At 40.4% G+C, this 15092-nt stretch overlaps 1 protein-coding gene across 1 annotated transcript; it reads right to left on the reverse strand.

Moving 5' to 3' along the window:
* Positions 1 to 4987: 4987 nt before the first annotated feature.
* Positions 4988 to 14869, reverse strand: dusp4 (dual specificity phosphatase 4). The gene is made up of 4 exons (XM_026174180.1): positions 14342 to 14869; positions 12944 to 13071; positions 11000 to 11219; positions 4988 to 7593 (listed from the first exon to the last, which is right to left on the reverse strand). Exons 1-4 carry the CDS (start codon positions 14709 to 14711, stop codon positions 7205 to 7207), a joined length of 1107 nt encoding a protein of 368 aa, XP_026029965.1. The 5' UTR covers positions 14712 to 14869; the 3' UTR covers positions 4988 to 7204.
* Between the last annotated feature and the right edge of the window lie 223 nt (positions 14870 to 15092).

The following is a 15092-nucleotide window of genomic DNA, read 5'->3' on the forward strand; positions in this document are numbered from 1 at the left end:
GATGATAAGCTCATCTGGTCAAGTCACTGTCACTGAGAGTGCAGTGTCCCTTTTTCTTGCAGTCAGATGTTTTCTCATCATATCTGGTTTCAAAATAACACAGCAACAGCCAAGATGTTGAGCTCAAGGCCTCATGCGGTCTTCAGAAACCAGTGGCTGACCATCATCTTTTATTTACAGTCTGTATACAATTGTATGTTCTTCCCTGAGATTAGGAAAGCTCCAATTCGCTTACTGTACTGATTTTACTTGTTTTCTGTATTAGGAGATAAACGACCATGGGGGGTTTAATCATTTGGCAGCATCAGTGTAAGTAGATAAGTAAGCACAGCAATTTATCAAGAAAATGTTCCTCGGGAAGGATAGCGAGAAAAAAAAGAATAATCACCAGTAACCCACACAGATAACAGTGAGAATCACCATTTATGTAATACTCCATCATCATTTGTGGTTAAGGTAAAACGCCAACACAGGGTTCAGACTGGAACCAGCTTAAGAGCACTCAGACTGTTGTGTAATATTAAAAATAAACCATTTCCACCTGTGCTCACACAGTGTAGTTAATAAGAGTACTTTTAAATGTTTTAAAATCAATAATTACTCTTGAAATGTAAATGTAAAAAAAAAAAAAAAAAAGAGTACCTGAACACAAAACAAAGGGGTGAGCTGTTACTGTCATAGCAAACCATGCATTTTGGTAAACACACAAATGGTTTGTGCTGGATTTTATACTTGTAGCACAGCTTCTTAGCTTATCTAAATACACAAGGGCTACTGACATCAAGCTACTAGCTAATCACATGGCAGCCACTCAGCTCATTTAGACAATTAGACACGGTCAAGTGGACCCGCTGAAGTTCAAACTGAGCGTCAAAAAGGTAATTTAAGCAACTCTGAACGTGGCATGGTTGCTGGTGCCACACAGGCTGGTCTGAGTATTTTAAAAACTGCTAAACTACTACTGGGATTTTTCCTGCACAACCATCACTGGGGTTTTACAGGGAGTGATCCAAAAAAGAGAAAATAAGTACATTTGTTCATTATAGGACTTTTTAAGACAAGGAACAGTCACAAAGCACTTTACCGAGGTAGGCCTATCAATAAAAGCCAGAGCACAGCAAAGGCAAAATGGACACGCATGGACCGAGCAAAACACCACAAAGATTACCCAAATGCATCCATGGGTATGAAGAGAGAGAAGGGGTTAAATGGTTTGCAAAGGACAGTCTCCCGCAGTCTTCTGTTGCATGGAATAATAAGAAGGGCCCTATCTGAGTATCTGAGAACCCAGCTTAGTAAATAAGGTAGAGCATTAGGTGGGAGCTTCACCCCATAAGGCCATAAGAGTAAAAACCAAGATTTTAAATTGAACTCTAAATGTGACAGCCAGCCAGTGCAAAAGCTTTGAATGTGGGGTGATATGTGAAGATTTATGAGAATAAGTTAAAAGATTGGAGATCAGAGATAATTAATTAGATCAGACCTTCCCAAAGTGGAGGAACAGTAACTGCGTGTGTATGTGTAAGCGTGTAAAACCTGAAGATAGAGACAAAATACTGAATGAATCTGAATATCTGCCATTCTGCAATTCATCTAATGTAAACAACAACTTGGCGCACGGCGTGAAAAAAGACACATACCTTTGACGTTGCGTGATGAACTCTGTATTCCTCGTCCACACATAAAGGCAAAAAAGGAGTTTTAAAAAATCTCGTTTTCAGTGATTCCAAACGCTGTTCACGTGTGGACGAAACAGCTGCGTTGTCAAAAATAGCCGTGTAGGTGTGGACGTAGCGTAAAAGAGTTAGTAGTTTATTTTCTTACTACCTGTAATTTATTGCAGATTACTTGTATTTGCTTAATTGTTTACTAAATGTTTTGAGGTGTGAAATAAACCGCAATGGAGAAAAATAAGGGTGTGTGTGGTTGGAGGATGTGTTTGTGCGTGCATGCGCGTGTGTGTGTGTGTGCGCGGGGGTGGGGGTGGCGCGAACATTTTTCTTGTAAAATAAAGGGGGGGCCAGCAAACAAAGTTTGGGAACCACTGAATTAGATGCTTTAGATAGATGGGAAAACAGTCCACTACGATAATCCAAGCGAGTTCGCTTTTTGAGACAACGGTCCTGAGTTTAGTTATATTTCTTACATGAAAAAAGCAAAAACAAAACAAGAGCAGGTCAGAAGGTTGATGTGAGGATCAAATCTTAAAGACTGATTGAAAATAATCCCAGGGTTCTGCACATTAGCTTTTATGTTCGGTGAACAGGAAAAAAGCCCAAACGTTGTCTGATTTGGGCAGTAATGCTCTCAGGGACAATAATTAGATAGTACTGTCTTTTCTGAGTTAAGCTGAAAAAAGTTATAGGCCGAGCTTATAGACCAACAGGTATCAGGCCTAACATTGGTCCAAAGGAAATTGCATTATTTGACAGGGTTTTCGTGGAGTGATTGGAACCATTAAATGTCTAACCTTTGAGGTCTGATTGTATATATTTTGTATAGATGGGTACTAGTCCCAGCAGTTTTACCTCCATAACCTGTTTGTGTCCCGTCACTGGTTCATAATCTTTCACAGTGTACTGCATCCCGTCAGTGTGAATCAGTGTTTTTAGCAGTAGGTGGCACTGCAAGATCATTTTCACACCAGTTGAACAAGTGAAGGGGTAAACAATGAAGAATACAGGCAGCTCTCATTTATTGCTCTCATTTTTTATACATTTAGACAAGTTTACTGACTAAACTTGATCTGAGTTTAACTGATCCTCATCATGTCTCATTAACAGAAGAATTTAAACACCATGGCAGTAACAATGGACTGTATCACATTAGATTTACAAGAACCTACTAATGTTCTGGTTCCCTTTCACTTTCTCACTCTAATAGTTTAAAGCAAGTTTAGAGGTTCAACAGTGTCATCAATATGTGTTTATGACAATTAGTTACTGATATCACCCCTTTGCTAAGTCATTGCTGCCCTTACACCTGTGTATATGCATTCATTCCTGTTCTTACATACTCTAGAGTGCTTCCCAACTTTTTCCCAACATCTAAAGCCCTCTGGAATCAAAAATCCCTTCATCAACACCCTCTTTCATGTTCAGATGTGTTCATTTGAGCCCATTTTAAAGCGTTTTGCTTTTGCTCTTAATGGTTTTCATTTAGCTTAATCAGTCAGTGTCACTGAACCTTCTCGGTCATTTAGCCGTAACCACTGGCAACCATTTGTCCACTAATGACTTACTACTAGATTTAACAGCTATGCATTCAGTTAAATGTATATAGCACCACATAACAACAACAAGTCGAGGTGCTTTATGCAATAATAGAGAGAAAACCCCAATAATCAGACGACCCCCTGTGAGCAAGCGCTTGCCAGCTGTGGGAAAGTACTGATATGGCACCATGAGGTCTTTAATGATACGATGGAGCCTGGTTATTCAAGACCTTGTATGTAGGGAGAAGGATTTTCAATTTCATTTTGAATTTAACAGTGAAGAAAAGACAGCATGTGAGAAATATGCTCTCGCTTTCTAGTGCCTGTCAGTAATCTCGCTGCAGCATTTCGGATTAACTGAAAGGTAAGCCTGATAAAAGTCCAGTCCAATCTAGAAGTAATAAATGCTTGAACTAGATTTTTTAGCATCACTCTGAGACAGGATGTTTTCTAATTTTAGAGATATTCCACAAATGCAGGAAAGTAGTCCTACATATTCGTTTGATATGTGTACTAAAGGAATTATGCTTGTCAAAAATGACTCCAACGTTCCTCATGTTCAAAGTAATCTCCCTGTGCACCTTTCAACCTCTTAGTGGAAATCTCAATATGCCCCCTGGCACCAACATGAGCTGTCTTGCCTATCCAGGCAGTGGAAAAAGATCATCTCTAACGTCGGATTTGGTGGGCAGCCCACCTCCAAAGTCTTCCACTGCCCACCGTCTCAATACGCCGAGGCTGAAGAAACTGACTGCTCTGTCTCCATGAACACACCAATGAGTCAATATGTTGTTCAGGGCATTTTCTGTGTGTAAGTCTCTCTCCCTCCCTGTTTGGCTAACAAGTCTCTTAAAAATAAGCAATTAAAAAACTCCTGTGTTTTTAGTATGAGAGTTCAGGTCATTCTCTTTGACTGTTCACAGCCGGACTTTACAATCTCATCTGAAAACTGCTCGTTTTGATCGCAAAACTGTGTTCTCGTCACCAGAAATGATCCTTCACACAAAATTTGCTGATGTTTCCTCTCTGAACAAGCGTGAAGGGCCGTGGTGAAATCGCAGAGCTAAACACTGTCGGGACAGGACGCAGAAGTTGACTTCAAATGTGAGATCAGTCAAACACATGAAAATATTTTGACGGCTCCTTTTTTTCTATTTTTTAAAATCATCTGTAAATTTGCTTTTACATGCCTGTTTCTACTTTTTATCCATTATTTTTAATCAAGTTTTAACTTTTCTGCTCAAGCCTGTTCCGGTCCACTTAATTCCTAGATTACATTATAATTTCTGCCTTTTCTGAACACTAATTAACTAAGATAATCTCTCAACCTGCATCCTCTGGAGTATAACCTTTGGGTGGGAATTAACACACTAAAATGCCAAGTACAGTAAGGTTGTTATAATTAACCTAAACTAAAAACTAAAACTAGATGTGAAAAAGCATTTTACCCATGTAAAATATTTATAAAACTACAGTTTGGGGAAAACTAATTATATATTTCCTCTATTTTAAATTTTTTTTAAATTAGTTTTCAGTTTTAGTATTGCTAATTTGGTCGAATTTATAATCCCAATTTGCCTTATGAAGCTCTGATGGACATGTTTTCAAGTCAAAGTCAAAATGAAATAAAAATGAAAACCAACTACAAAATATAAAACACAAACCAATAATAAATTTCACCATAAGCTGCTACAAATGCTAAGTGGCAAATTGTATGCTTTAATAGATTGGAGATTATAGTAGTCAATCCCATCATTAAAAAACCCACAAAACTTTAATTAAGAACATTATTTATTCAACAGTGAAGCTTCAGTAATAAATAAATGCACAGATCATTTATTCCACAATAAAACCAAAGGAAATTTGTTTTGCTTTATATATGAGGATTGATATTGCCATTATGAGTGAACAGCACTGACCAGAGACAATCAAGACGAGACACTTAACACAGAGAGGCGTACAGACAGACAGATGTGTATGGATTACACAGATGTGTACAAAGTATTGCATTTTTCACTGATTGGCTGTTTTCTTTCTCTCTCTCTTTCTCTCTCTTCACAGTCTAGTCAGTTGAGCATCGCCATGACGTGCAAATCAGTCAGAGATTACAAATACAGTATTGCATCATTTCAAAGTGCTACAGAGATAAGTGTCGACAATCTTTTGAAACAGTCCAAATTTTCTTTTTTTTTTTGGTTTCTTCTGGTGAATGTAGTTGGATTTGGATTTTTTTTTTTGCCTTTGCTTGTCTGGCACAGTGTAGAGCTCAGCCTGGTCAGAAGCAAACATAATATAAAATATTATCTCAAATTGTGATATAATAAAGCTCAAATTTTAAAAAAAAAAAAGAGGTAAATTTTATGTTTATTATAAAATATATAAATAAATCAAACGAATAAGTAATTTTTTAAAAACCTGGATTCTACTTTTTATGATTTTCAATGGTGAGTGGAAAAAGCACCCATGGTTTAATGTCCTACCTTTAACATTTCTCCCATTGTCATCATTGTGTTGTCCATTCAAGCATGTTTGCGTGTTTTCGTGGATTGGGAAATCTTTTGCACATATAAATCTACTTGTGTGTTTTTGTGTGTGTGCTTGTGTGAGTCTGGCAAATGATGAACGGAGACAGTTTTGCTCTTTCGATGCTGCGGCGTAAGAGTGAACAGAAAGCAATGCTCCACTGGCAAATCCATAGGATACCCTTGTGAACAAGGCACAAACATCTCAAAGGACCATTTGGTGATGATGCACATTTTAGCCTGTTATATAAACAAACGACAGCTTCCCAAAATACCTCATATGAGGCGGTGTTCGCTTTATTTCAGTACTCTATAAAAAAAAATACTGAGAAGATTCGAAGCCAGTGTCTTGTGTATGTTTTGGAACATTATCAGTAGTAAAAAATTCATGACAAATGATGGTTTAAAAAAGTACAAAACCACCACGATGGCCCTTTAAATGTCTGTCGTCCAAAACTACTATGCTCTAAAATCTGCACTCTGATCTAAAAGGAGACTCCAGGAAATTTGGAAGATGTTGCCACAAAATGTCCCAAAAAGCGTGTATGTATGACACCAGTAGAGGGGTTTCCCCAGTCTATTGACACAGACCCTGGCCTATTCATTTATTTGGCATCTTATTACATTTATTTAGCCTCTCCAGTGTTAAGATAAAGGGCGGATGAGGGGGGTGGGGGCAGACGGGAGAGGGCGAGATGAGAGAGGAGAAGGATGGAAGGAGTGGGCAATATAAAAGGATGAAAAGGAAAGGAGAGGAAGGTGTGGGGAGGGGGAGAGACAGGGAGAGGAAGAGGACGTATGAAAGACAGGAAGCTCCGGTCGGAACGCCGGCAGAGCACCTGTCACTGAAGAGGCTCCTGCTTTCTATCACCGTCTCCTCCCCTCGTTTTTTTCATCTATCTCTTTTGTCTGGCAGAAGGAGGGACACCCAAAGGGGGAAAGAGCGGGTGCTTAAAATTCTTCCTTCCTTCCTGTGTCCATCTCCTCTCCTAAAGACCTGTCGTCTCCATAGCAACAGACCCTGTCTTCATACTGAGCTTATTCAGTTGGCAGTCATGAATGTGTGTGTGTGTGGGAGAGACGTAGAGAGAGGGGCAGAAAAAGAGAGAGAAAGACAGTTTTGCTGCTGTTCATGCCTCTCTGTGTCAGGGTTGTGTGTCAGTGTGCCTCTGTCGGCGTGATTGTTTTGTTTTTTTTCTTTTCCAAGGAAGAGTTTGTATCTTTAGTAAACATCAGTCCAACACTCCATCTGAACTCAAAAGCCAGTTCATTTTTGGTTGATTTAAATAAATGTCAATGACATGAAAGGAGCATTGGCTGGTTTTTAAACTGTAAAAAGTGTTTCAGTCTTTGAGTTCTGAATCAGGCACCATGACGCTTCTCACCTCCGTGCTCTAAAGCATACTACCAGCGGCAGCCCCAGTCTGTGCTCGCTTTGTATTGAGGGAAGGCTTGGATTGTCTGTCTATCAGCAGCCGGGGGAGGTCGTGATGGGGCTGTGGTGCAGGTAAGCAGGGTTCACAACAGAAACTGGGAAGTTGAAAATGAACGGCGAGGTGGGCGTGGCTGCCGTTGAGGTGGTGGTTGTCGTGGTCTTGGGTCCGAGCAGCGGGCTTGCCGTGGCGGCGGCTTCGGCGGCGCACGAGGTGGCGAGGAGCTGCGACTCGAACTGCAGCAGTTGGCCCATGAAGCTGAAGTTGGGGGAGATGATGCTGCGGCGCCGCCGTACAAACTCGAACGCTTCGTCCAAACGTACCCGCTTTCGCTTCATCAGGTAGGCCAGGCAGATGGTGGCAGAGCGGGAGATGCCTGCTTGACAGTGCACCAGCACTCGCCCACTGGAGTCCCGTACTGAATCTGAGAAGACAGAGGAGAGCGGGTCGGCAAGGTCAGTAAAAAATAAAAGATTATTTTTTAAGTGAATACATAAAAGACTGAAATCTCTTGACAACTGTGAGAGGGATTGCCATGGAATCTGTGAAGATGTCCATAGTTTTCATAGAATGACTGTTATGGACCCAGTTAAATGTCTCAACAAGTACTGAATGAATTGGAAACATCCAGCAAACAGTTCAATGTTGACTAATCACTGGCCGGTGGACTTTTATCAACATCTATTCATGGTTGAAAAATAGTTGCAAATGGCAAGGACAATTCCCTGGATATTCTTGTAAGCTTTCTACTAAGATAAAGTATGTGTTCAACAATTATTTTTTTTACTGTCTTGAGGCTTTCTGGTCCAACTTTATTTTCTAGTGAGCTAGCCATGGCCCTGGGTTTGTGATGCTGACAAAGAGGCAGCGTTTATATTAGTCTGACACTTTAACTATGCTCAAATAAGACAGAAATTAGACAGAAACATAAGTGGCTTAAAAATTGTATTTTTTGTACAAAAAAAAAAAAATGCGGCTGTCTATTCAATATCATGTTCTAACCAGATTAGTCATTGTTTAAAAAAAATTTAATTTCTTCATTGTCACAATATGATTAATATGTCTCACTTTGTAAAGAAATATTGCTTAGACCTCTATTCTACATGGAGATAATGTCAACATCTGTTCCTCTACAAATTCGTTTTCACAGTCTTACCATTGTCAGTTTTGACCGGGGATATGATGCCAGAGTTTCAGGCATGTTTGCTGGGTACGTTTATACAGGCCTAAATAATTAACAAGCATGTACCCTAAGATGAAGCATCAGTCCCTGAACCCTTTTTTAGTGTAAGCATGAGGTCATGTTTGATTTGTTTTTATTGAATTGGTATTTAGGAAAACTAACTAAATGTTAACAATGTTTTCAATATTTTGTAATCTGCACATGCTAGCATGCTATCACCAAGCTAGCTTAGTAGCACACTTTTTATTTTGTTTTGTTTTATTTTGTTTTGGGGGATTGCTATAAATTCAAATACCTAGATTGTTCTGTTTTTATTTTTCTCTGAGCACTAAGCTTGTGTAATTTGTTGTAGTTAATTTAAGTTTGAGCTTTCCATCTTTATATTTAGTTTACTGGCCCCAATTAGCATTCAAGAGTCAAATAACGTAGTTTTAAATAAGCTACATTTACATTTTATAACATATTAACATTATGCCATGTTTGATGTAACATAATACTTACATTGTCACTAATGTAACCATGATTTTCTATAGTAATTTTGTATTTATCTGGAAAAGTTAGTTACCAAGTTATGACCAAATACAGCACTGTCTTTATCTATAGCTAAACTTGCTTGTTTCTGTTGTAATGACACTTTTATAATTTTAAGTTGTAAGTGTTTGTGGAATCTGTAGCACTTTATTTAAGAGTGAGCTTTCCATCCTATTATTTAGGTGACTGGTTAGCAATGAGCTAATGTAAATCTAATTTTACATTAAAAATAAATGAAATGTCACTAGTTCCTTCTGAATAGAATTAGCACTTTCAACATAAAGTTTATCAGCAACAATTTGATATTTTAATAATTTTTTAAAGAAAAATTGCAAAAATCAAAAGGTCTCCAATTCTCAAATACACATTTTTTTCTCTCTCTCATTACTGTAAAAACAATATATTTTGGTTTTAAACAAGACAGAAGAGGAAATTATGACATGTTGTGCTTTTTTGTAAGCTGAATTATTATCAACTGATTAGAAAAAAATATTTTATTCATGATTTATAATGAAGAAAATGAAATAACTATCAGTCACCAATCATCACTTACTACATACACTGTGAACAAAGTGTCACATGAATCTACATTTTGTTTACAGCCACCAAGTATTTTTAAACACAGCAGATGTACAGTGAGGCTTTGCCTGTTTTCATTTCCTGTCCTCCACACTTTAACGCCTTCTCCTCGCTGCACAGTCAAACCGATAACTAACCTCAAAGTGAGAAAGCAGCGAATCACATTTTACTGACACGCACAAGTGCAAAATTTGAGTCATCAGCCTTTCTTTCACACTTCCTCCCCCAACCTATTTCTGCTTCTACTTCTTGAAGTATGTTTAGATGCATGCCATTACTCCATTAAGGAGAATAACCAGATTTAGGTAACAATTTAAGCCAAGCATTTACAGTTTCTCCTCTCCCCTAAAGCCTCAGTTAGTGTGAATAGTGGGACATCGTGTTAATTCTTGTATAATGTGTATGGCTACCTCCAGGAAGTCAGATGCACGGTATGAGAAGAAAACAGAGTGAATTTATGTAATGTGTTGTCCTGAGTTCTCACTCCACAACCTCTTGGGCACATGAGCAGAATTACACAACATCAGATGTTTACTGGCCTTTCTTTAAATGCATAGATTGCCTGATTGCTAACAACCAGCTTCCTGATCTCTCACATCAAATATCTGTAATTTTTCTCCCTCAGTTATTCACACACAGACAGACTTCAGGTAACTCCACCACAGTGCCTGTTCACTCAGTAACACTGGATGAGTCAGACTCGACTCTGGTCCCACAGCATCTAACTATGACGCATACCAGCACCTACACAAACACACGCTCACAACACAGAAATCACACACACCGTGCCTTATGCACAGCATGGATATTCCAAGGAAAAGCAAAGCTTAGACTCGCCTAGAACACACACACACACACACACACACACACACACAAAATAAGATTATGGCGCAGAGAAATTACTGATGGTAATATTTCATCATTCCAAATAATCTGTCTTATCTCTCAGTGCTTCTGCAGTGTCTGCTGAGATGTATACGATTAACCTGGAAATAACAATTGGTGACAGAGTCCCATGAATAAATGTCTGAATTGTCATCATCATCATCATCATCATCATCGCTGGAGCTTAAAAGCTTTTCCATGACAGGTCTCTGAACAAATAAAAGCTCCTTTATGGGAAAAAATTCTCAAACTCTAGACAAGAAGTGATGTTTTAGATAAAGAGGAAAGGAGAACTGCATCAGCATGAACAGTGAAAAGCCACCATTTTCCGGATACTCGAAACTACTGAATCCACAAAGAAAGAAGGAACATCGCAGTCCAACCCACGCTGCTCGATGGAGGAGGCATACTGGTTAAAAATGCCAGCTCAGTCTACTTAAAGTAGACATGTAATATGTTGACCTGCAACTATTCTGATGTTCTATTAGTCTTTTCCTATAGCTTTAGACACATTATCAGAAAAATAATAAGTGCATTAATCAATAATGAGAACAAATCTTTAACGTGTATCAGCAAACACTGCAAAAACTCAAAATATTCACCCAAAATAAACAAAACTCTTCTCATGCATACGACACACTTACACACTGACCTATGAACTCGATAGCCTCCAGGAACCAGGAGCTGATTTCTTCCTTGTGGTTGTCCTCCACAGGGATACATTTGTACTGGTAAGCCCCCTCGAAGTGGTTGGGACAGTCAGCTGACACGTTCAGCAAGGCAGAGATCCCTATACTATCCAAAACCTCCTTCTTCGAGGCGTGAAGGGCGCTGCCAAGGTAAAGGAAGGGGAGGATCTCAACCGGGCCACCCTGGGAAAAAAGGACAACGGCAAGTTGATCATTTATTATCCATCCATCCATGCGTTTTCTTCCGCTTATTCAATTCAGGGTCGCAGGAGGGTGCTGGAGCCTATCCCAGCTGTTCTAGGGCGAGAAGCGGGGTACACCCTGGATAGGGCCATCATTTATTATTATATTTTAATAATCAGCAGTAAAGGCAAAGATTTACTGTTATGAGGCAGCTTGTAGGAACATTTCCTGACCCGAGCAGCATGTGGAGCTACACTGAAGAATTGTCCTTAGGTGAAAGCCAGTGTGCATGGCAAGACAAAGAATTCATTGTCTCGGTAAGTCGCAGAGGCCAGATACCAGATGACTTCAGTATAAGCGTGACCGCCCTTAAATATTTTGTTAATCACATTAGCCATGCTTCTCAGCTTAATATCTGTGTGAATAATGCGAAACTCATTTGATATGGGCCATTTAGTTTGTCACTTTCTCTCTTCAGCTGATTTATATTTTCACATCTGGAGACAGAGTTTACTGTTGGAGCTGAGCGTCTCATCGACTGGCTTATAATTATGAGCACAAAACCACCGTATTCAGCGTGAATATCTGTGCGTCTTTATTGTATCAGCATATGGAAAACCTTCTTTCAGAAGCTCTACTGGGGAAAAACATCCTCCGCGACAGCATTTTCACAGAATGTGATTCTGTAAGCACACGAAAAAATCGTTCAAGGAAAACAGGCAATTTCGCTGTGATTGACACTGCACTGGTGCAAGTTACATGCACGCATATCGCACATTTAATAACACGTATATTCCCAGTTTAGAGCCAGATTATGTCACTGCTCAGCCACATCTCAGAGGACATGTTAAAGTAAGAGCTGACGTGCCGTTTCCCCTTTTACTGGATCTGAAAGGTCAGCTGATCAGCAGTCTATACCGGCGCTTATTGACAAGAGCTGCGGCTGTTTGTGTCAGTGCTGCTGACGAACTCGGTAGTGACACAGCGTCAGGAAATGATCGATACTGCTAAGAGGTGTAATGTGAGGAGGGGGATGTTTGTGGTGGTGGCGAGCAGCCCGCTAAATCTATACTGCCGCTGCTGCTCGTGCAGGAAGTGGAAGCATTTCTTGAATTAAAAATGCATCTGATGGTTGAGCAGAGACAATCAGACGTTTTTCTTATAAAACACACAGAGGCTGGCTTGTCTGTGCCGCTCCCCTCGTGGGTTCCAGGGGAATTAAACCCTGACCACATGTGACTGTGAGCATTGCGTAAACTCTGCAGACTCGAACAACAGCTTACTAACCAGCAAAACAAGGCCAACCAGGTCACAGGAAGTGCTACAGAGGTGAATCAATGCCCATCTATGACATCCAGGCCAGCGTGTTATTATGCACCAAAAGACTTATAAATTGAATATCTTCTTGTTATTTAAATGTGTTCATAATTATTATTTTCTCTTGTGTTGTTTTCTGGCAGTCAGAATGGCAGCTGACTTGCCCCTGAGCAAAGCAAATAACTGTCAGGGTGCTCTGTGTCAGTGTGATACATAAAAAAGGACGTTTTCTTTTGCATGTTTTTATAAACTGAATGCTGAAACACATTAACATGCACACTACTTGCAGCACAGAGAGGACTTCCATCAGTCTGACACTGGCGGATGTTAATCATGTTATTACAGGCAGATGTTATTTTAAAGGTGAGGTGCGTTTAACACTTTTTCTGTGTCGCGTTGCATTTTACCTGGTCATTGTGCGGCGTTCCACACGACGAGCAGGCAGAGTCGATGCTCGACTGGCTGGTGAGGGACGGTAAGGACTTGGCCTTTAAACAAAACTCTGGATACTCTGTGAAAAATTTGTCATATCCCCCTATAACACACAAAAACAACAAAATACATGTCACAATCACATATGCAGTGCTTTGCTGTAGGACATTAATAAGTGGTGCAAAATAGCACGCAAAACATGCAAGAATGAGTACCACGGGAAAATATTACAGAAATACCAGCTTCCTTTTTTAGGGGTGGGGGTGGGGGGTTGTTTACTTCTCAAAACACACCACAGATGCACATATGAGGACAAAAGAAGCCTGCATTCACATCGCAGCACAATCTACAACAGGATTTCTAGTCTGCATTCAGGTAGCTTGACGCAAAGTCTATTAAACCCCTGACGGGCTGTCCTGTGTCTGCTTGCTGTGGATTTGAAAACAGTTTCATAAGTTTTGTTTTTTTCATATATCTGTAGGCAGTATGTTGCTCTCTGCACCTCAAGGATCAAATCAGATCAACTGAAATGTGTCAGATTTACAATCTGCAAGCATACATTTATGTTATTCGAGGCATCAGCATCAAGAGGATGCACAAAAAAAGAAAGAGTGAAAAAAGGAATACGCCACAGCTTGCAACAGCCTCGAGATTTTTCAGCAGTCTATATATAGGGTGTGTAAATCAACTGCTGATTTTAATATTTCGCTGCTTCCTGTGGGTGATTTACCCGAAGCGGACTCTGTGTAAAAAGATTATGTGTGTGTCCTGTAAGTCCCTCCGGTTTGATGTGGCTTCTACGCATCAGCATTACCTCATTCACTCAGCTCACAGCCATTGGTCTGTGTGTGAATGTGTGTAGATGTGAATGAGTGAGTGAGAGTGTGTGTTGTTTAAAAAAAAAAACACCAGTGCATTTGAAGGGAGAACACACTGAGCAGGATATTTCTAGTTTATTGAATAACAAATAGTTACACACATAAAATTTTTAAATATCCAATATCTCTAAGAACTGGTGAAAAATAAAATATCTGGTGGCCTAGAGAGGATTGTAGGTTAGCCACTGGAAAATAGCAATTCATTAAAATGTGGTCATTATTATTATTAATGGATGTCAGTACATATATTCCAATTCTTATCTTATTTTACTGTTTTTTAAAAATTAATTGTTAAAAAAAATATAATTTATTGCTAAGCATAATGCCTACTGCTTACACATGTATCAGTTATTATAATTATACCCAGCCATTCATCAGTTACATTACATTTACTGCTCTAATTGAAATAATTAATGTCAGTCATTAAACTTTTTGATGTAACTGGCGCTGCTACACATCACAGGCTAGGATTAAAGAGTAAACGACATAATTTACCTTTGAGCAGATATATGCGCGTGTCGGAGGCGTCCCTGCACAGCGCGTGGAGCACCAGCGTCAAGGTGCTGTCCTCCTTCACCGTTTCCGAGTCCGGCGTCCTCTCGTCGTACAGCACTGCGGCGGAGTACATCCCGGAACGCAGGCGGACTCGGACCTCCTCGTCCCCGGCCAGGATCTGGTCCAGGCTCAGCACGGAGCCCCTCGCCCTGCGGCGGACGATGGTGTTGCAGCGGGCGTTGACGGCGCCCCGTATGTGCCCCGCGCTGAACGCGAGGAAAGAGCGGCAGTCCAGCAGCAGGCACTTGGCACTGTCCTCCTTCAGGAGCCGCTTCAGCACCGTGCAGTCCATCTCGTATAGCTCCTCCATTGGCACGTCGTTTCGGGCTGTTAGGCTGTGCTTCACGGTCGTTAAATCTCCTCTCTCGCTCTTTCTAAGCCCCCTCACGATCACCGGACCCCTCGGAACTCGGAGAAGGCGCACGGATCCTGCGGTGGATTCCCCTTGCGCTTCTCCTCTATCTGCGCATCAACACCGTCATGATCATCATCATCATCGTTGTAACCGCACTACTTCTTAAGCTCAGTCCGGTCACTTCTGTCTCTTTCTCCTCTCTGCCTCTCCGAGTATTTTCTCCACAGGACTCTTTCTCTTTTTTCCTGTTTTTATGAATGGGTGCATCGCGTCACGGCGGAGGTGACGTCAACCAACCAGCAGCCTATCGCAACGCGTCCAGTTTCCCGTGCCCTT

The sequence above is a fragment of the Astatotilapia calliptera genome, chromosome 7 (genome assembly GCF_900246225.1).
Source record: "Astatotilapia calliptera chromosome 7, fAstCal1.2, whole genome shotgun sequence".
Lineage (NCBI taxonomy): Eukaryota > Metazoa > Chordata > Actinopteri > Cichliformes > Cichlidae > Astatotilapia > Astatotilapia calliptera.

Coding starts and splice junctions, on each gene's coding strand:
- dusp4 (XM_026174180.1), bottom strand. CDS start 14,711: ATGGAGGAGCTATACGAGATGGACTGCACGGTGCTGAAGCGGCTCCTG. Junction 13,072..14,341: donor GCGCATATATCTGCTCAAAG/GTAAATTATGTC, acceptor TGTGTGTTATAG/GGGGATATGACAAATTTTTC. Junction 7,594..10,999: donor GGAGGCTATCGAGTTCATAG/GTCAGTGTGTAA, acceptor CTGTCTTCTCAG/ATTCAGTACGGGACTCCAGT.